Source organism: Fringilla coelebs (genome assembly GCF_963513975.1).
Source record: "Fringilla coelebs genome assembly, chromosome: 5".
Classification (NCBI taxonomy): domain Eukaryota; kingdom Metazoa; phylum Chordata; class Aves; order Passeriformes; family Fringillidae; genus Fringilla; species Fringilla coelebs.
This window is the reverse complement of record NC_140033.1, coordinates 8,514,336-8,537,551: the sequence shown is the minus strand read 5'-3', so window position 1 is coordinate 8,537,551 and position 23,216 is coordinate 8,514,336. Positions and strand designations below refer to the sequence as shown.

General features: G+C 39.9%; 1 protein-coding gene across 2 annotated transcripts in view; it reads right to left on the bottom strand.

The window, feature by feature from the left end:
• SEMA3D (semaphorin 3D) overlaps positions 1 to 23,216 on the bottom strand; it is a 132,305-nt gene that overhangs the window by 21,739 nt on the left and 87,350 nt on the right. For both annotated transcript variants that reach the window (XM_084206847.1, XM_084206846.1), the window contains exons 9-12: positions 14,646 to 14,760; positions 14,101 to 14,170; positions 12,064 to 12,208; positions 1,652 to 1,874 (exon numbers count right to left, since the gene is read on the bottom strand). In XM_084206847.1, the coding sequence (XP_084062973.1) occupies positions 1,652 to 1,874; positions 12,064 to 12,208; positions 14,101 to 14,170; positions 14,646 to 14,760 (553 nt within the window). The remainder of the gene's footprint in view (positions 1 to 1,651; positions 1,875 to 12,063; positions 12,209 to 14,100; positions 14,171 to 14,645; positions 14,761 to 23,216) is intronic.

Sequence of the window (23,216 nt, the reverse complement as noted above, 5' to 3'; positions counted from 1 at the left end):
ACAGCCACTAAAAGAATATTTTGTACACTTTTACAAGTGAAGTCATCTTCTCAGACAACTATATTTCAAATTCTTTCTTCTCACTCATATCAGAAGGAAAGTAAGTTGCAGTGAGCACTCCCAAATCCTAGGCGTGACACAGTGTGGGAAGGAGCTCTTTTTACTTTGTTGACTATATTAATACTGCTCTCAGAAAGCAACAAGGATTTTCCATCATCATGCCTAAAGCTCATCCCCAGCCTTCTCAGCCAGCAGGGGAGAAAGGAGCACTTTAATGGCTTTCTTTAATGAAACTGTGCTTTTTTCTCTGACACCACTGTACTAACTTGGGATCACAGAGGGTCTGTGACATTGTCTGTTTTTAGAAGACAAGGGTTGTGAAACCAATTTTGCTGAAAAGACATAAAAGTTCTGAGAGAGAGGCTATCTCTAGACTCCTGTGTGGGGTAACACAGGTAGAAAACTCTTCAAGGCTGAGACAACCCATGTTACAAGAGATGATGCTCTCTGACAATTCACTCCTTTCCTCAAGTTACCTCAGAACACCCACACCTATCAAATTGTACTATATGACAAAATTTGCTCACAAGCCAGATAAAATGCTGGGTAATCCAATAGCACTGGGTGGGATTCAACCTGAAACCTTAATTTCCCTGCTGCTCATGGCAGTAGCTCATCCACTGCACTTAGATAAACCTTGCACCTCCATGTACCTCAGTTTCACCTTCTCTGAGTTGGGGATAATGGCAATGACCTCCTCACTAAAGCACTCAGATCTACCTGTGGAAAGTGCTTGCTAAGACCTATACAGAATGTGAGACAATGTTAAATTATGAAATAAGAAAAAATCCCAGTGGAGTAATGTGGTAGATTATTACTTCAGAAATGTTATGAATAGGTATATTCATATTCCTTGGCATACCTTGCTGTAGGGTGATTCATCTAGTGATTCTAAATTTAATTACTATGGGAAAACTAGGCCTTTTCCTTAAGGCATTTATCTATTATAAAAATGTAAACAGATAAATGATTATCCATAGAAAAACAGCAAAGCAGTTTTTTCCCTGACAGAATAGCTTAACCTCTCTTTGTTCAATCCTGGTTGTCACATTTGGAGCTTTCATGTTGATAATTTTTATCTTTAGAATTAGTTGAGTGGAACTGTTGCCTTAGGCTCAATTTGAAATCCTTAATTGTTCAGCATCAGGTGAGATAAAATGCTGAAGCACTATGTCACTACTGATAATAGGAAACACTCCTTGATGCTATCAAGGTAATTTTTTTTTTTAATAGTTTTATTGATGTGCTTTCAGCAGGATGTGAGACTACCATGCAATGTAAAGACAGGTAGTACTTGGAGGGTAAGCAAGTTCAGGTACTCTGACTCCTAAATGGTTTATCACCTAGGCAGCAGGAGGCATTTAAATCCCAGCAGTAGTGATATCCTGAACTGACAAAATTATTTAATTTAAGCACTTTCAAGGAGAGCTGGATCAGAACCAGGAGCACCTACATGCTTCCTGAAGCCATATGCATAGGAAGAAGATGTTAATCTAGAGATTTATTCAGGTTTATTCAGGACCTACTGAACTAAAGGTGCTCTAAAAGGACGAGGTTTGTGCAGAATGACACTGGAAGCTGTCTACCATACCTGTCCCTAGGAAAATGACATCATACTGCCCATCCTCTGCCATGACGTGGTCCACCACGATCTGGGTGAGGCGATAGTCCACGTTGATGCGCGTGAACACCGGCGCTCCCGTCACCGGGTAAACCGACTTGTGCATCAGCGGGTGCCGCCGGATGAAGCTGATGACTTCGTCAGGGAAGTCCCTGGTTGACTTTATCAGCGGGTCGTAGGTTTTGCTGGGACACTGAAGGACAGAGAACAAGGAGATGAGAGGAATTTTAGGAAAGAAGTACAAGTAGAAATCAAGTTTTCCGCAGTAACATTTGCAAAGCCGGTAATAATCATATTTTTCAGTGGTTCTTCTCATCCCAAAGCAGCACTTGGTCACCAACGCCTCATTTTTTGAAAGAATTGCTTTAAAACCAGAAAAATTCTCATGATGGGCTGAGTATGGGTGCAGAGAATTTTACCTCCTTGCTCCCTGCGACACTCACAGCCATAACACCACATTTGGTATTTTACACAGACAAGGGGAGGAAAGAAGACCTGGCACGCTCTGCAGGATTCACTCCTGGGCACAGCTAGCAGCGCAGTTAAATTTGCTGCAGGCTTCCCGGAGCAGAGCCGGTACCAGAGCAGGGGCTGCCAACAGCAAGCCTGGGCTGCCCTCCCGTGGCTGCTGTGGGAGGAGCGCATGTACTTGAAGTGCAGCATCTCAAGGTTTTCCTGCTTTTAGTGTTTCTGTTCCTCTTTCCAAAGCTGCCTCAGTTGCTGCCTGAATTTCTGCCTTTGGCCTGAAATCAGAGACCGTAACTTTTCCCTGTATATGGCCAGAATTCAGTTCATTTTCAATGAACTGTACTTCATACACATCACACATATTTTCTTCTGAAAAAGGTGTATTCTCAGGATGCCAGACAACCCCTGTGGCTCATTATTTCTCAAAATTTACTTCCTTAATCACTGAGCTGACACTCTTGACCAGGCCCACGGCTCAGCTGCTGCAGCATCTTTTTCTCTAGCTTTTAACAGCACAGCCTCATCCTCTTCTGCTCCTTCAGACAGTTCTCCATGCTGGGGTTCACTCCCACCTCTATTAGACCCCTACTGACAAACTGGTCACTCCACTTGTTTCTTTAGCTCACAGAAAGTGGGTTCCAACACACCTTGCCTGAAGACCACCCACAAACATACTTCTTCAACCTTCATCAGGTTTTTCCCTTCTGTGCCTTTCGGGGTAAGCCCAAGTACCTATGTGCAAGGTGGTTCATTTTGGTGACCCATGATCTCTCATCACCTGTCTCTGCTTTCTTACCACAACTGTTTACATTTCTTTTCTGTCCCTTCTTTTATAATCAGTCTTGAATCCAAGCCTGAGAAAATGTCTGTTTTGAATCTGGAGGCATCTAGATGTGTTACTGGGGAATGAAAATTCTGGATAAGATGAACTGGACACATTATGCCAGTTGGTGACAACCTTTCACATATGAACTATTCATTGCTTCTTTTTTAATAGTTTTTAATGAAGCAATCCCTATATTTACTGCCAGGTGGAGCTCTAACACAGCCTATGAAGAAAGAAATGTGGTCCAGTAATACCTCTGTATTTTATCAAAAGTTAAGATTTGTGGTGAAGTGACTATACAGTTCTCCTTCATAGCAATTTTTGACAGAGAAGATTTTATTTCACATTCCCAACTACCCAGTTTGACATGTGTTGAATCTATGGTGCCAGTTAGGATTTCTTCCACCATGTAAGATAGACTAGCAACTAAATTTCTGACTGAGGGAAAAGCTTCACAAAAGTATTTGAGACTACCTGTACATTCAGAAACAAAACAGGCCAGCAAAGCACAGACCAGCTGATGTTACACATCCACATCTATGGCCACATCTGAAATTTCTTAGACCCCAAACACTGCCACAGCACTGCCAGGGGGAAGGTGACACTTGGAGCATGCCTAAACTACAGCAAAGCCTGTCTTAACATTAAACAAAAGACTAACTAGGGGTCTGCACTTGAACCTGACCTCTGGTTTTAGTTAACAGAGCTGTAGCCCCAGTGATTTAAGGGTCTGCAGCCTATTTCCATTCCTTGCTTGAACTGAACATTGTGGCTATCTAGAGAGATAACAGGCTTTGTGCAAGTGTCCACTTGCTTAGTGTTGTTTCAGACTGTGGGAGTTAAGCCTCTGCATCCCCATCTTCATAATGGATCTGAAATAGTTCATTGAAAAACATCTTAAGCCCCTGGATCACCTAATAGCTTCTGACAATTTCCCCATGGACAGTAAACCTGTGCCAATTTGAATTAAAAAAAATTCCATCGCACAGTCATTTTTGTTTCATTCTATAATTCCATTTATGGCTGTGAAAGAACAGACAAGAAAAAGAAAAAAATGGGTTGCATTGTCATGTGATAACCACCCAAAAAACATTCCTTGAAGATACAGTTGAATAAAAGTAAAAAAGAAGAAAAGGAAAAGTCGTGTTGAAAAAAACAGTTCCACTGGAAATACATATTGCAGGGAGATATCCCTAGGGTGTTTGTGCCAGCAGTCCTGTTAGAACTTCACCTTCTGGCTTGCTGGGTATCATCTCCCACATTCTGTTTTCTGCTGTGCTTTTACAAAGTTTTTCCAAGGCTACATCCTTTCGGTGGGCTGTATTCCGCTTGGCTTTTGAAGAGAGCAATATCAGTAAAATAATTTCACAAAGAAATACGACTTTGAGACAGAAAGTAGACTTTGGAATTAAAAAATGATGTTTACCTTTAGAGGTTTGGAAAAAAAGTTTTTTGGGATAGAGAGAAACATGCGATAACTTTAATTTTCTAAGAATCAGAGTTTTGCAATAATTTGTTGTAAAGGATGAGAAACAAAGTCACCTCTTCAACTTCCCAACCATGCAATAACTCTCTTCCCCTCATGGTGGACTACAGGTTGATTTTCCCCATATGTCCCATTTCTGTGGTTCATGCTCTCACTCCTTACTCAGAGTGACCATCTGCATCTACTGGAAATGTGCTGACTGCTCACCTCTTAACAACTCAATTCCAGAAGTCCATTTCTACGTGGAGAATGGGAGTAGCCCCTTCAGTCTTAAAGATCTCCTAGATTTTTGCCAAAAATTTATCATCGGAGGAAGATGAGAGCAGTGACACCACTAACTAAAAACCACTGGGATAAAATTTCTGACAATTGGAACTATAGAGCTGCTGCAATAATCCCAAAGGCCCAAGCCCTACCATGCACCATACAGGGAAATCTTCTGCCAGCTTGCATAGTTAATTAAGTAAAAATAAGGACTAAGGGTTTGATCCAGAAATCTGCTTCAATCAACAGGGTCTTTTCCAATTATTTCAGGGCTTTGGACCCTATCCTAAGACAGCATGACCACCAAGAACAGCTGGGCCAGGTGTGACTGTGTGTTATGTTTGGCCAAGGGAGTTATTTCCAGAGGCATCACTCACTGTGGCATGATGGATGGAAGGGGAATTAGAAAGTCATTTTAACCACCCTTTGGCAAAGCTCTCAGTCAGTTTTTAAAAGCTGTGTCCACCCATCATTGCAGAACAATTCCTGTAGGCTTGTGCTTCCTTTTCTAGCAATCAGTAGGATGTAGGATGGTCAAGTGGGTGAGTGAAACAACCTTCCATGTCTGAAAATTTGAGTTCACATCCTGTTGCAGGTCTCATGACAGCAGTACTGGGTTCTCTGCCCAGTTCATAGTTCATTTATTCACATCATCAGCACCAGATGCTGTCTCAGATATGTGACTTCTCCCACTGGGAACAATAAGGTATTGGCTTTTATATCAAATGTCACAGGAGTAGGTTGGCAGAGCTGTTTCATGTGGACTACAAGAGAATCTGGCTCCACAAAAGTTCTCATAACACTATCACTACTCTCTCAGCACCTTCAGCTTTTGCTATAGGGTGGGAATCATCTCACCTGATCTAGATTTTAATCTTGGCTGCATGTAAACTGCACAGAAGAGCAGCTTCTTTTCTCACAGAAGGCTATCTTTCTGATAAAGAATTTGATGCTCTTCTAGATAGCTGATATCAAACAAAATTCATCAGTGATTATGATATCAGTTAAGTTCCAACCACTAGATAAAAATCTTGCAAGAAGCTTGTTCACCATATAATCTATTCTTCAGAGGTTGCTTAGGCCTTTGCTGCCATAAATAATAACTTGATAAAAATAGATCTGTCAGAAATGAAGGATAAAACAAAACAAGACAACCACCCAAAACAAACAAACAAACAAAAACCCCCAAACCCAACAGAAACAGAGTGCTAAGGGCATTCAACTGCTATATAAACTCCATGGGCACAAATCTTTTGAAAAATCAGTAGTTACCTAAATTTATTGAAATGCCTTCTGTGTGAGCTCAGTTTTGACAGTAATCACTCTGGACTAAGTCCTGATCCCACGTGATCTACAAAGATGCCTTCTCTTCCCTCACCTGTTATTTGTATCTGAATGTGGTCACACAGTGGTAAGTTAAGGCTAATCTTTCTTAAATAAAAGCAAATACACACTAAATTAACACCACCACACATATGTAAGCTTTTCTCCTTTTTTCACTTGTCTTATTAAATTTGCAGCTTAGCAGAGCACTGGATGTGTGGATCTCACACAATGCTGAGACATACAGTGTGACTGTGTTAACATTATGTGGGAAATGTGGCCAAGTTTATCAAAAGCTGGTGCCAGAAGCTGGGCTCCTAAATAAACCTCCAATTTGCCAAGCTGGATAGTGCTTCACACCATCTAGTGAACTCAGTAAGAGCTGCTGGATCTAACACCTATTAATATGGTGGCAATGATTTGGGAATCTAGCTATAAGGTATATGCACACATACCCTTTTCATTAATGATGCTCTGTAGTTCAGCAGTGCTGGTGTCTACTGACAGACTAAAAAAAGAATGTTGTTCCCTGGGAACTTCAAAAGGGTTTCTATTACAAGTGTGTTGAAAATCCCGGTTTTAAAGTGTCTTGTCACACGTATCCTGAGACCCACTTAACCCTGAGACTCAAGCAGCTACAGGGTAGATTGATTATATTGAGTGAAGTAGGCATCTGCTTGCTTTTATAATGTCCAGGCTGGGAATTTTTATGGATTTCACAAGGACAACTGAGAACCATACCAGCAAGTCACTCTTGTGAGTACTGGAAATATCCAGTATGAAACATTAAAAGTGAAGTATTTCTTAAACTCTCCCATAGCAAGGAATTAGATGTCTTAGTCTGGGCTTCCCTCCTTGAGGAGATGTCCCTTGTCCTGGGAACTCCTTGCTCCTTCGTGTTGAAGGTGTTTTACTTTTCACAGATTAATTACCTCTCATCTTAGCCAAAACTAGTAACTAATAAGTCTTCCAGGCTCTAAATAAATTTTCTTACCACTGATTTATCAAGCAAACAGCAGATAAAATAGAGGAACTACCTTCATCCTCTCACTTCTGTGTTAAATGGGGACCTCCAACACAGCCAATGCACTGAAGATGGAACTTGGGTTCCTGAGAGGCCTAAATAAAATGTGGCTTCTTTTCTGTAGACTGATCAGAGCTGCACAATCCATTGTGTATTTGTCTATAATGTCTACAAAAACCCTGAATGCCCTCTACAAGATGAGTGCCAGGAGGACTGAACACTCAGTGGGGAGACTCACTTTTAACCTTGAAGCTACTCAGTGAGCCTGGAGAAAGGCTGGGCTGAGGGGAACAAATCTGGTTTGCAGGAGAAAAACAAACAGTGCCAATTTTAAATGGAATCAAACACACTCTTCCCTTGCAACAAAAAGCACAAACAAAGCAAACAGAAATTTTAAGTCCCCTATTATTTTTTAATGGCTGTATCCCATTGCTTGTGCAAGATTTGTTCTTGTGTTTTTTCTTGAGCACTTTGTATTGCTTTTCCATTTAACACACCTGTGCTCTTGATCGAAAAAGCTGAGAAAATTGAGCATTAATCTGAGGCTAGCTGAGCTGAGACCAGCTGGATGAGTGAACTTGACTTTGCAGGTGGCACTTTGCAATTCTCTGCTGACCTCTAACATGAGGAAAGGTGACAAGTTTTGCAACATTGCAAAAGGCTGTTACAAGCTGGACGGTGATTCATGTTGTGGAAAACAGGCTGGTAAGTAACAGGAGGTGTAGGAGGCTTTCTGAGGAAAATAAAACCATAAAGTGAAACATTTCACTTAATTAAGCTGCCCCATTTTACAGTAGGGAGATCAAAGGAGAGAGGAATTGGAGAAGCGAAGAATGCCGTCTGTCCCATAAAAAATAGGTGAAAGGGGAAGATAAGTCTAAAAATAACAAGGGAAACCTGCGCAATCTTCAATGTTTTATGAACAAGCTTATTAAAGCAGCAAAACTAACCAGAAGGGAGGACAAGGGAGGTTTTTGGCAGGCAGTATTTCTCTGTGGCACAGCCAAGTCGCAGTGGACGCCACATCTTGATCAGCATGCACACTGGAAGACCAGAAGAAATAAAGGAAGGGGTTTCACTGAAGAAAGAGAGAGAAAGCAACTGAGAGAAAAGAAGATGAAGAAGGATGAAACTGAGCCAGGGGAGGCTTAGGTTGGGTATCAGGAAAAGTTCTTCACCCAGAGGGTGGTTGAGCACTGGAACAGGCTCCCCAGAGAAGTGGTCACAGAACCAGTCTGACAGAGCTCTGAAGCATTTGGACAATGTTCTCATGTACATCCTGTGACTCTTAGGTGTCCTGCACAGGGCCAGGAGCTGAACTCCATGATCCAAATGGGTTTCTTCCAACTCAGTGGGTTCTATAATTCTAAGATTCCATGATTACAGGAAAATCTGAGGGGTTGTAAGGGAACTCATTTAATAAAAAGAAAACACAAAGAATTCAAGAGGCCGGGACCACATTCAGATGTGGAGTAGAAACAGGTGAGACATTGAACTCTTTAAATGGACAAGAGCAATGTCTTGGGCTGCTTCTTCTTGTAGCTAAGTGACTCAGACTGCCAGGTTCTTACTTTGCTCATTCAGATGTTTGTTTTGATCTTTTGACAAATCAGATCAGTAAGATATCTAGACCCATCAAAACGCTTGCTGTTGCCCTGGCTAGCATTTAACAGCCCTGCATTCTGCAGTAGATCAGACTGAGTGTTCATCTGCACCTTTAAATACTGACATTTCTCTAAAAATCTGACCTTAACAATATTTACTCACCATCAATGAAATGAGTATGACTCCTGTGTACCCCATCAAGACTTCCAAATGGGCACTGTGAGTTGCTGTGATACTGCAATTGCTATAGCTCAAAAAATAAACTAGAAAAGTTTTCTTCCTCCTAATTCACTAAAAATCTTGTTCAAATGCAGTCTGTGATTTCTGGGGCTGGGGCATTATGAAAACTCTGCTTCAGAATACAGAACGCATTTTAAAGGAAGTTCTCCATGGCTTCTTTATTAATGGATAATTTCCTGAGAGAAACCCTAAAAGACTGGAATAAAACTGGATTTGTTATCTGAGGACAGCTGCAGATATGCAAGTCCAATTTTTTAAACAGCTAAAGCAGACAGAGCAAAAGCTCCCTTGGTTTTCAACTCACCCTTTGTGTCGGGGCTGCCTGCTTCATGCTTTTCTTTCTGTCTCTTTTTATTTTCACCTTCTGAATAGAAACAGACTTGAAGCCCTGCCTCAGTTTAATTCCCATTATTGCCACTTGCACTTTTATACCACTGAGAGAAGTTAAAGAGCTGTATGTTCTGCAGTGTCAGTGGTGTGGAGTGTGCCAGAGGTCCCCTGCCACCGTGTCCAGGGGTGTTTTGATGACAGCAGAGGGCAGGCAGAGCCTGCCACAGCTCGGGGACATGTGCAGAGAGGGGCTGCTGCTGGCTGAACCCACTCAGCATTGCCAAGGCATGATATCATGGTCATGTTGGGAGTTTATCTCACACACAAATTGCCACAGGAAGCATTTTGTCAAAATTTCAAAATCAAAGTAGTCACAGTCTCTATAGTGAGCAGCTTTATTTACTTAGGAGATAAAGGCACCAGAGCAGAAAGTTAAATTAGGGTATGCAGTCTCCTGCTTCTGTATAAATGCAGAAAGGAAGTCAATGCATTTCTCAAAGCCAGCCACCAAAAGAAATGCATTTCCTAGAATAGCCATTTTTAGACTTTGCCAGTAACTTAGTATAGGAAATATAGAATCAGAGCAGTGTTAGCTATGCCAACTGTAGGCAACACTTACGAGGAATTAAAATTTCAAAAATGTTCCTAGCAACTTAAAATAGGGTAGATTATCCCTCTGGCTTTGTTCTGGGCATTCCTGAACCACCTCACAGCTGACAAAAAATGACAAAATTAATCTTTAAGGAAGAGCATTTCAGCATTCACACTGCAGTGGTCTTCAAGGATCATGTTGCTTCTTTTCCTTGCCTTTTAACACAGTACTGCTTGTCCCACCCTAAATCCATTCATATCCAAGTTTGGCATAGCCCATCACAAGCCAAGAGCATGGCATGAATCTACTTATTTGGATACCCTACATCAAACTACTGAGCCTGAAGTATTTTGCAATCCAGCTCACTAAGGGAACAGAGAAAAAGTTATGCAGCATTATGTTTACCTAATTTATGTAGTAAATATGATAGATATCTTTCTTCAGACAGCTTCCTCAGTAAATCCACTTCCTTTCTCAGTCCTTGGTCAGACAAACTCCTACAGAAATTCACTGACTATGAAGGTTTGGAGGACCTTTAAGATACTGTTTTCTCACAGCTGTTATCAGGTGCTTAACAGAAGCAGTTGCAGAGCTAAGGGCTGGCTTACAGAAAATATTTATCCTTAAACTTTCCAACTTTTACAAAACTTGCAACCATGGATATTCAAATCAGCGATAAAGATCAGCACTGACATGTTTCAGCATGGCATGTTTCCTTCCTTGAGAATACCAGCTCAACCATGTGATGGCTAATACACTCAAAAATGCAATGAGCTTATGACCCGTCTATCTGTGCAAAGTGTTCATCCTTATGGGGCACTCTGAGTTTCTCAAGAGAGTTATTTTAATCTCTTTAGATGCCATGGGACCAGCTATTGTTCTCCTTGGCACCATTTTCATAGCTAAAATTAAATTCATCTGATCTTCTTAACCAGCCATGGAAGTTGCACACACACAAAAAAATTAAATTTAATCTTCTTTTTGGGGGCACTGTGTATTTCACATGACAGAAAGATGCGTAAGATGGCAATGCCTAAGTTGTCCAAATAAGTTGAGATTTGCTCCATCAGGACAGATCATGGGCAGGCCAAATTATGAGCTGTCCTGGTCTTTGGAGAGAAAGCTGCTCTGAGGTTCATCCTCAGCTGGAAGAAGGAAATCAGCACCTGGGGCCTGACCTGCTGAGTGCTGGGACCACCACGTGCAACAAACAGCATCAGCTTGGACCACACAGCTCAGCCCAGAGGAAGGATGAAGAAGGAAACACAGAGACACAAGGAAATATGTGAAAAGATGCACTAAATTACCTAGATCATATGGCTGGAGGCAAAGGTTACATCAGTGCTGAGGTCAGAGAAATAGTGCAGGAATGGCCACATGGCTTCTAGGCCACGTCCAACACTGACAGCTCAAGGCTGGCTGCCTAACACTAGTTCACTGAATACCTGACCAAGAGGATTAAGAGCTATTCCAGATAAAATTGCTGCTCTTTTACAATTTTATGTACAAAGAGTGCCTAAACTTATGATGATGTTTTTAAAGTTGAGGTGCTTTTTGAAAATACCATTTCTTCTTCATCTGCAACGTTGGCCCGTGCTTTTCGAAATTTAATACTGTGACAGAAGTGGGAAAAGAAAACTTTAATGAGTTTTTCAGTTTTCTTCCTCATTTTTGCCTGTTACAGCTGAAGTCTAAGAGACTGGGGTTAAAAGTATTTCCAGATACCAAATTTCTCTTTTCTTCCTGTCACTTACTTTTTATCACATAACATGTCCCGCAGTTAGCTCCTTATTTTACTTCACAACACATGCACAAATACGCACAACAGAATCAGAGACACCATCTCAATGATTTTAACAGACATGAAGATAATAGAAATACAAACAAAAAACCTGTGATAACTATATAAAGAAATGCCTTTGGCTTTTTATAAAGCATTGATGCCTTAGAGGTAGAAAGAAATATAGCTGTCCAGTGGGAGACCACAATATGAGAGACAATCAGGAAATAGTCTGGACACAATGTTATCTCAGAGACATGGAAAAATGTATATTTATATACTTACAGTGTAGGTAGAAGTCTGAGCTATCAACAGAAGGGGAAAAGTTGAGAGGATAATTTGAAACATCCTGAGCGGAAAATATAAATTACCAGCCTGGGGAGGGGTGTGAAGCACGATTGCTTTTGAGCAGAACCAGAGGTGTGTAATTAAGGAGAGACTCACCGTGCCAGGCCTGGGGTAGGGGATGCGGCCCTCGTACTGCACCCAGCGGTGATCCGCGCTCTCCTTGTGGGCGTAGGGGCCGTTGAACACCGCCCTGATCTCGGCCATGCTGTACACACACACTGCAGAGCCCTTGAACACCGAGCTGCAAGGGAAGGGACAAACGTGGGAGGCTGCAAGGGAAGGGGCAAACATGGGCAGGCTGCAAGGGAAGGGACAAACAAACATGGGAAGGCTGCAAGGGAAGGGGCAAACGTGGGCAGGCTGCAAGGGAAGAGGCAAACATGGGAAGGCTGAAGGGGAAGAGGCAAACATGGGCAGGCTGCAAACACCGCCGGTGCCCCAGCCAGGGAGCCCCCGATGGGGCTGGGATCAATCTCACACCTGGCGGCTGATGTGCTGCTGAACATCAACGAGCACAGGTCTGCTAACTACAGATATTTAATGTCACTGTTGTTGATGCCTAGAGAGGCTACCTGGAACAGAGGCTAGACAGTGTTAAAGGAATGAAGTAGGTATTTATTAAAAGGCCTTTAAAGGATATACCTTGGGCAGTGTAAGAGCCCGGCTGGGGATCTACCCAAGATGGACCAGTCATGAGTTTTCACACTTTTCAAAGTTTTGGTCCATTTACATATTGGGGTTAATTGTCCAGTTACAGCTTCAGCTTATGAAGTCCCATTCTCACAGATTGCTCTCCTCAATTCCCTGCTCTTTATACTTTTTGGGCCTGAAGCTGCAACACTGTCCTTGGTTCTCAGGCTGGAAAATTATTTTTTTGTATAACTAAACTGTGAAGACAACTTGCTAACACTTTATATGAAGTTCAGAGTTATACATTAAAGCAGCACAGAATCTAGAAAATATGAAAGCTAGAACTTAAGGCATCATTTTACAGTTTTAACTTTGCTTGGTTGAAACCTCATTTGGCCTTTGGGACTACTCAAGAAAATGTCATTTTTTCTAGTGGCTGACAGTCTCCAGCTATCATTTACTAACTTTATTTTTACTACCTTTATTTTTACTAGCTATTTTGATTAGAATTTCATCCAGTGAAGGACATTGATTTACATTGTGTTCACATCTGGAAGCCCATATATTAGTGATATAGGTGAGGTCCCTGAGAATTAAAAGTTGCATTGGAGATTGAATTTTCATATATTTTCCCCTTTTAAAATGTATTTGTCTAAAAAAATCTAAAACATTTCAGTTTTCCAAAGAACACCCTGCCAGGTTGCTGAGTAGCATGTACTTTAGTTGCTCCACAAACCATTTCATTTCTTGTGCAATATTTACTTCAATTTGAAGTATTTTCTGTGGTTATATATTCTAGAGAACTACTGTGGTAACTGCTTCTGATTTAAGGAGTGTCTTGGCAATGCCTCATTGTACTCATACTTGTCAGCATTTGGCCAGTAATCATTTATGCTTAATTCAAAGGTTCTGGAGACAAAAGAAAGAATTATTACTTTTCTTTCTGACTTTTTATAGAGAGCACTTCACTATTGATCTTAAAGGTCATAAATTAATTAGTGCATCCCCCTAAGATAAAGCTGGGTTACCCTTTCATTAGCTCTGAACTATAAAATCACTTAACTATCAGTTTATAGAGTAATTTTGATACTAAGAAATAGCAGATGCCAAAGGGCTGCTTACAGAAATGAGACTTCAAAACAATAATTTGCCTAAAATTGTAACAATTGGTTGCTCAATAAATATAGAAATTCACAAATTCAACTGGATGAGATTGAAATAATCTAGTTTGCTTTTGATTGTTACATTTACATTACCTTTTAGAATCACTCTTAAAAGTTAGGCACCCAAAGGTTTAGGGACATAATTTATTCTTTCCAGTTCTGAAAAAACTTGTCCTCAGTGACTACAGCCTTGACATTGGACACCTAATTCCAGCAGTTCCTAACTGCTCTCAGGAATCAGGATCTAGTCTAGAAGACCTGAGTATACACAAAAGTATAAAAGTCCTGAGTAAGATCTTCATCATTTGTTTCCAGAGGCAAAAATGATCCCAACACATACCTTGTTGTAGTGAAGACTCCATACACAAGTGGGTTCCTCTCATCTCTTGTAGAAAGTAAGAATATATCTTCTGCAATGAGAAAAACATATTTGGGGATTTTAATTTTTTTAGTTAAACATCCATTGACTGTTTCTACATTAACCATCTGTAACTAGGAAATCCATAAAAATACAATCAGATTTGTAAAAACATAACCAAATGATTTTTGTTGGAATTTTGATTTCTGTCATGTGAATTTGTAGCAATATTCTGAAATGTGTTCATTTGCAGATAAGTTTGGGTTTTACACCAAATCAGATTTTTACCTTCCAGCTTTTGGAGGGAAGGGGAAAAACACTGTAATTGTGATCAGATCAATATCAGTTATAATCAAGGACTTCTGATCGGTTATAATCAAGGACTTCTGATGTATTACTAGCATGGTTTGGAAGAGGAGTAAAATCAACACAAGACATAGTGCTTCTATAAACCAGAGGGGGGAAAATTCCAACAAAAGCAGGTATTACTAACATCAAAATAAACCATTAAAGATAAATCAACTTACGCAGCTCATCGAAATGTGTGTCTGTCCCTTCAGGACCAGGAATGGAACACACAAGCCTGGCTTTCAGAAAAGTTGTCCACTTGTTTATTAGGCTTCTTTGGCCTCCCATATCATTCTAACAAAAATAAAATTAAATTCCTGAATATTAAAAAAGTAAGGGCTTGAACACACGACAGCACAGTATGGACTGTGCATCTTCTGTCTGATTCCACAGTTGACTTTAACCACAACATACAATTTTTTTTTTCATTTTCTTTTTCCTAAAAGAGTGTAGGAGAGCCTTTTTCTAAGTAGTTTCTGTTGTTACTCATCAGCTCAGAGAGAGGACAATTCAAATTTTCTAATTATACCCAAAACTGATTGCGAAGTTCCTTCATCAGCTTTTTAACTGGAATATCCATATCACATGACATTGCTCTCTGTGAGGCTAATTTTTCTAATCAGTTGTTCTTCAAAATTCTTTACAAATCAAATAATAGAACAGAACATTTTGGATAGATTTTGCAAAAAAAAAAGGAAAACTATATTCATCAGGAGATTACAATGCAAATACTGCACTGTATTTTTATTGTGTACACAGTACAGAGAAAAATGCATTGTAAGCAAAACCAGTCATATTATTCTAATAATCATTGTTACAGAAATATCAGTCTATCCTCCTGCAACAGGGTTTTTTTCATTTATTTTACTATGGGTTTCCAAAACGTAAGCATGCTTGCCCAAATTTCCTTTAACCACTGGAGAAAGAAAAAACCTATAAAGGGTCACTTGAAATTGGAATGATCTTTCTGAAGGGTAAGTGACCTTCTACTGACTTGGATCAGCACAGGTGTATGAATAATAGATTTTAGAAGATTTAAATTTTAAGAAGCCAAACTAGGAGTTTGCTCATGTACTTCTTCCATGGACTACATGAAAGATCCTGCTGCTTCCAAACACCAGAACTATTTAGGCTCTGCAAGGCTATTTGGCCCCCAGAACTCTTTATCCTAAAAATGGTAAGGGCAATGATATACCAGCAGGAACCAAGAATTGAAACACTTAAAAGAAATGTCATCACCAGCAGTAGGTTCTGAATGATCCCAGGAAGGTGCCTCCTCCCCTCAGTTATAAACTCTGAAGCTTAGGGGATCTGTGCTGCAAGTTTAAGGACCACAAATTTAGCCATAAATATTCAGCCACTGCAGATTCATTAGGAGAATCACTTTTTTGTTAATTCACTTTGCAATCTGAAGGCAAAGTAGGAAACACTGGGTGGTGGGAATTACATGTCATCACCACAGATTGTATTTGGCCCTTCAGGGCTGTATCATACAGGCATTCAGAAAGATGGCTTTGAGTGCTGAAATCACTTCACAAGGAGCAACACTTCTCTGGTAATGCACTTTAACTGCTTTTCCTTTTCATGTACCTGCTACTTTCAAATAGATTAGCTCAGCTGGAAATGATTCCTGTTAATATATGGCCTTTGGAACTTCTGCTCTTACAAGAATTGCTGCCTCTTCTCTTGATTTCCTGAGGTTCTGCCAAGCCTGAAGCTTTGCATCTCCCCAACAGATTTATTACAAAGGTGTCAAAATTAGCAGCCTGAAGCAAATAGCAAAAAAAAAACCAAAATCCCTGCATGTGTGTGTTCTGTTCAAAGGCAGAGCAAACAGACTTTGTGGTGCAGTTGAAACCAAACAACTACAAAGATGCAACAAAGAATGTTAAAACGCAAGGAGTGTTAAACTTTTCCTTCCTCTAGCAATTCAGATTAGCTAAGCAAATCTCACATTGCAGGGATACCACTTTGATTTCTGAGGAATGCTGTGCAGCATCACAGGAGGTGAGATGTCTCTAACTACCTGACTAAAATCTGAAAATAGGAAGAAAGTGTGGAGCAAGTGATGGGGCTGGAAGAGAAGAAGGACCCTTGTCTAGTTCTTACTCCTGTCACTGCAGCATTCAGCTTCTGCAAGAGATGGGAAGATATGTACTTGTGTTTAACCAGCCTTAACTTGTGATCCACCACAGCATTTTCACAAATGCTTATTTCAAATATATCAGCAGTTCCATTGAGTTGTTAAAGAGCAGTGTGAACCAAACACTGTGCTCAAAGGAAGCAATCTTAGCAAGTGCTATGTGCATTAAAGTATAAAATATATGGATTTAAGATGTATCTATATTTGCTTGCTCTCAAGCCAGGACATGATGTTAACCATGTTATTTGAATTTAAGAGGCATTAGAACAGACATTTACTTGGTGTGCTTTACATATCCAAAAGCTGCCAAAGTAACACTGTACACTTTAGAGTGGAGCAAAGGGGATTCAGTGACCAGTCAGCATTCCAAGAGCTACCAAGTCCTTCTGAAGCCAGAGAGTGACAAATTTATAGTGCAGAGAGACTGAAAAGACCTTTCACTGATTTAGACAGTTGCACATATAATATGCTGACATATCCTTCAACATGCTTCTTCCTACTGCCACGGCTGAGCAAAATAAAAAGCACATTTTACTATGAAGATATTTTTGCTTGTGGTTTTGGGGGAATTTTTGGATCAGTAGACATACAGTACTCCTCAATTCTATATGTCATCTCTGTTTAATACAGTGTCTTTCCTTTCCTACAGCGTGCCCAGGATTCATTGAGATTGACTGAGAAAGGCCATGATTTTATCTACATAGAGAATTAGTTCAGACTAAGGAGGTTCAGAAACTATAAGTAGTCTAGGTATGTCTTTGCCCCTCGAGTCTCAAGTAGAATTTATCATACTAAGCTCGGTAAATTTCTATTTTTTTAAGAAAGGGCACCCCTTCCTTACTCATAGAATTTTTTGGTGCACATTAGGTCAGTCTTTGACCCATCTTGAGGCTTCAGGTGCTGGAGAACATGCAGTTGTTCTCCTTTCCTTCAGACCATGTTGATGGGTACTCACTCACTTTGCACTGTATCTGCCCACTCTGGTGGAGATTCCTTGGACCCTCATCATTCCTGATTATTGGTCTCTGAGAGGCTGCACAAAGAACACACTGGCCCAAGTTATTTTGGGGACTGGGCTGCTACAGAGATTATTCAGTAGTAGCAGTGTGGAATGAATCACTGATGTGCTCAAATGCTGTGAGCTGGCTGCAGAGCAGAACATAAGCACAGTAGGATGTACAGGCTGGGTAGTTTGTGGATTAGAAGAATGCATGGAAGAGTTAAAATCATTAAAGCAAAGTCCAGTTATTGCACAGGTGAACAGAAGTAAGGATTAAACACAAAGTCACAGACTCCTAAGAAGTCCATTCAGCTGATTTATACCAAGCAAAGGCTTGCCTCAAGCCTGCTTAAGTAATTTACTGGATGTACTGAAATGATTTTTGACAAGAGATATGGTCTGAATACAAAGAACTCTAAATATTTCAGGGAGATTGGACAAGGAGACAAGATAAATTTAAGTGCTGAGAGAAGGGGAAGGCAGCATGAACAAGCCTTTCATTCCAAAACTACGGCTAATCTTTTAACAGCCAACCAGCCTTGAGTATCTGAAATCTTATCTCCCAAAATATCACTTCTAAGCACACCAGATTAACTGTGTTTACTATAAACTTTGTTACTGGACAGATGAAGGCACTTAGGGACTGCATATTTCATTTTGAATATAAATAAAGCTTTAATTAGCACTTACGGCTTTGTAATCTCACAAGCTGTAACAAATACCAACACTTCTGCCTGAAATACCTTCTTTTTAACAGAAAGAAGTGCCGGTAAAATCTTGGTTACTTGTGCCTGTCTGAGTTAGAAATCTAGATAATTGCCAACTAGAAGGGGGGGCTGTTCAACCTGTTACCTGTTGGGGAAATACTACCCCAAAATATCACAAAAAATTATAACTACAAATTACTTAGGTAAATGGGGAAGTAATCCAATAGGAGTTTAATAAATCAGGTAGACTCTTATTAACAGAAACCGTAAAATTTCATCTCTTTTCATTGAGCTGGTTGCAGAAAACAATTTGTTGGAGTGAGAAATCAGGTTTCTACCAAATTACATTGAGAATTCAAATATCAGATGTCCCACTTCCATGTACATAGGTAATTGTATGGCTTTCGGACATTCAGGAAGACTGCTGTTTAAACGGCACAGTGTAAATTTTGTGAAGTAATTTAAGGTCATGTCATACACCTCTCTTGGGAGTCTTCCATGGAAATTTCAGTTTTCTGATCTGCAATTCATGTGCAATTAAGCAAAAGAACTTAATTGCAGATTAAGTTTTTTCAAATCATCTAGCTAAAAATAAGTTCACATGAGAATATAAAAGCCATCAGAAAAGATACTGCTCTATGATCAAGTGATTTAAAAATCAACTTATATTAAAGACTTTCTGTCATATCTATTTCCTATTCTGTTGTATCTGGTATACTATATAAATACAGCTTCATTAAAATGAACAAATGTTAGTCTTGGAATCCAGTAGGCAGGAAAACAGATGGCAACGAAACTAAAGAACATCTGCATCTTTGGGGATTTAAATCTCTTATTTGCTTGTAAGTAACAGTGACAAATTGAACATTAGAACAAAAAGTGCAGTTATCTGAAGAATCAGTCTACATCAAAGATGTCAAACACTGTGATTCATAAAACTTTAAAGACAGTAATTATCCCAAACAGCCTCTAAAAGGAAGAAAAAAAAAAAAGAAAGAAGAAAAAAGAAAAAAGACAATGAGTGGAATTTCTAGAAGCAGGTTATTAATTACAGCCAGTGGCAAGATGTGCAAAAGGACTACCCAAAGAGAATTCCTGGCCTGAATAAAAGGAAATGTTGGAGAACAGAAAGGAAAAGTGCTGAAACTGCAAAAGACCCTGGAGCCTTTCTCTTATTGAAGCTTAGCTATGTGACAAAGCTACCAGAAACAAATGGCATCCCCTGAAGCAAAGCCTTATCTTATGGAGGAAAAACCCTCCAACCTTGTAGCTGACTTTATAAATGGAGAAACAGCCAACAATCTCCTTTCAACTTCTGTCTTTAGGTTCAATTCTTTCTATAATTGTTTTGTTTTACTTTACATATTCTGTCCCCACTCAACTTTGTTAGGTACCAACCTAAGACAGGAAAGTAAAATTGCTCCTTCAGGAATTCAGGTGGAAAATTTCTTGTTGAAACCATACAAATGTAGAAGAAGATTCCTCCCAAGATTTCATCAGGCTATGGGTGAAAATATCAAGCTACAGATGAAGACTTGAGAGAGAATAAAAGCACACTGGCAATATAAGCAAGAGAAAGGAGGCACATGAGACTTCAGAATTTTGACTGCTCTCCTATGTTAACATCAAGTAAATTTGGGGAAGCTACTTCTCCTCCCTGTCTGCAGTTCCCATCTGACAAGGAGGTGGGGACTCTGTTTAGTTCCTGCTCCTCAACCAGGCTTGTTTTCATTTCATTGAGAAAGTGCACTGAGCATGCATAGCTGTTTGGTTCACCATGGAAAATGTTGATTTTTATTTTGGAAAATATTTAAACATCACACCCAGAAGTTTCTACCAAATTATCTTTGGATGGGATTTAGACTGGAAAATCTAAATACACAGCAAAGAAAAATTCTGGACTGTTACTAAACATACCATGAAAAAATCCCCGAAATCTAGAAACTAACAGGCTCAGGTAAAGACAAGGATGGCTTGGGACAAATAAAAGAGTAAAACTAAGCACCATTTTACCTTAAGGCCATGCAGCGATCCTGCTCAGATTATCTCCAGCAGGCATGCTAGTATTAAGAATATTCCACTAGACTGTCCAAATGCTGCCACAAATTAAATGTACTCTACTATATCCACCACTAGGCTGTTCAGTCTAACTTCAGTTGGAATCTGGAGTTAGCAAAGCCTTATGACTAAAGAAATAAAATATGCTACGGGATTCTCAGGAAAATCTACTTAAAATTTTGAGTATAGGTTGTACATGGTTTATTCCAGGGTGTTTGACTTGCCTTTACCTGTCTTTCATCTACATTTTCATATATGCATAATATAAATGATATATATATACATAAGAAATATATAAAAACACAGAGAACAAAATCTTCAGCTTATGAAAGGCAGCATTCTTGATTATGAGGGCAAGTCAAGTAATTAGATGGATCATGCAATTAATGTCAAACAGGAAATCAGAATTGATATGGTTTTAACAGATTGACAGCACTGTGAAACTGGAGGAGTATGAGACCCAGCATTGGGATAAACTGGATTCTTTATGAAGAAATAAGCTTGAATTTGCCATTCAGAATTTCACATTCTTACATCAGAATGTCTTGCATTTCAGGTTCCAGGGATTCAGTAGGGCAGAGCTCCCTTATAGTCAGTGGAAAATATGTCCTTCAGAGAGTGATTTGGGTTGAAGATGAAAGGAGTCTTCTTCCAGGAACTAGTTATCTGCCTTTAATGAAGGAAGGGCATGCCTGATAATTAGTTTCCCCACTTGGATATATACAAGTGCCTGAAGTCACTAGCATGAGATACTGTGATCACAGCATTGATAACCACAGGTTGAGAGGTGGGAAGGGCATGAGACCAAAGAATAAAGGTAGGTCATCATCTTAGAGAATCCTTTAGAATCTGGAATCCTGAAATATCTGCATTTACAACACTGTACTCAATCAACAATAGCAAAACTGCAAACCATGGTACATTTTTATAGTAAATGTACTGACAGGAAAAAAAAAAAGGAAGATAATTCAATCATGTGAAGAAAACTTCAAAATCAGAAAGTTATTATTTGTACTCTTACAGATATTTGAATATCTGGGCCAAAGCACTCACAAGTCAGGGACTTTGGAATAGCCATAGGAACTTTTAGAGGCTTCCACTTCTGAGTCAAGGTGTACTGGCAGTGTCTTATGCAATGTCTCTCTGGCAACTAGGATGACTTCCAAAGTTTGCTTCAGAGGTTGTGCAGCTGCATTTCCATAGTCCAGTTTTTAAAGATCTATCTTGACACTGCAACTTCTTTCTCACTTTCTCTGAGGTTCAGTAAAATTTAGTCACACCTCTTTACATATAAGCATATCTTACATATTTTTGCATCATCTCTAAATAATGATTTCCACTTTCAAAACACCAATTATTGAAACACACCCATGAGAGACAGAAATTTACGAAACTTCCTATACTTATATAACCCTTGCCAATAAGGAAAGTTGGACCAAAAGAGCTGATGTTATATCTCTTAATCCATCACAGTTAGAAGCAGATACTCTATGGAACTGGACAATCTCCAACACATCAGCCCTTAAAAATGAAATCATCACGATGAGCATCTGCTTTTCTACATAATTTGAAAACTTTCAAATGACACATAATGTGCAAATATCAAATTTGGAAGTCCTAGACGAGTTGGCTGCCAAAGGACTCATGATGGCAAAGACACTTAGTGGGCAAATGAGGGCCAAGGTTGTTCAAGGGATGACTTTTTCAGAGAGTTCTTATGCATTATTATTGAGAAATCAAGAAAAATAAAAATATTTCCCATGGCTGGACTTGTGGGTAGGCAATATTACGGTGACAAAGGAGGTATGTAAGCATGTAACACACAGGAAGTTAAATCTCGTCTGGAATGAGTTGCCTCCAGAACTGGAAGCAGGATGGCTGCACGAGCATGGCTCTGAGCCCAGATTAATTAGCCCTGCTGAGAACATGTGAACATGGCTATTTGGCTTCCGGGACCTGGCTAGTGCAGCTGAACGGGAAAGCAGCACACTGCCAGGACAGCTCCAAGGGCTTTGGGGAGAGATCAGTTATCTACACAACACAGAAATACCAATAATGATCATGGGCCAGTTATCCCTAGCCACAGTAAAGGCATGGCTAGACTATATCCAGGACAAGAAAAGCATTCACACACCAGCAGCCCTGTGGCAAAGCCCGTGGAAACTCTGGACTTGGAGCTGCAGAGGAATAGCTCCCTCCTGCCATTCTGGGAATACAAATTGCTCTAAGCACCAGACAGAAGGCAAGGTCACAGCCTTGAACTCTGCTGATGTTCATGGCTTTGGAAATAAATTACATTACCCAAAGGTGGAATGCAGGGTGTGTCCGGGGCTCTCAACTCAAGAGCTCTTAAAATGATTACATTCCAGTGTGCTTAGAAAGTACAGTTTAACCAAGAGGGCTGTGCCTAATTGCAGTATTCTTTTCCCCAGGTACAGCTTGGTATATATAGGGGTGGAACGGTATTAAAAAAAAGAAAAAAGGGGGAAAAAAAGAAAAAAAAAAAAGACAAAGAGCTCACTTGTTCCCACTAGAACAAAGGCTGCTTCTGGATACCAAACACTTTGGGAAATATGGGAAAACATCAGGGGCTGAAGTCTGATTTCTTGGCAGTTGAGGTCTCGGAAACCAGCCTCTGAGACTGCAAGCTTTAACTTTTGCAATACATCACCAAAACTATTAAAGAGAAGCTTGTAACACAGCAAATGCAAACCGCTGTAATAATAAACAGGATTTTCATACTGCAGCAGAGAGACTACTGCTTTTGGCTAATTTCCACTTCATTCCAATAGGATGAGGTTGTAACTATGAAAAGATGTTTCTATATAGATAACAAACAAAC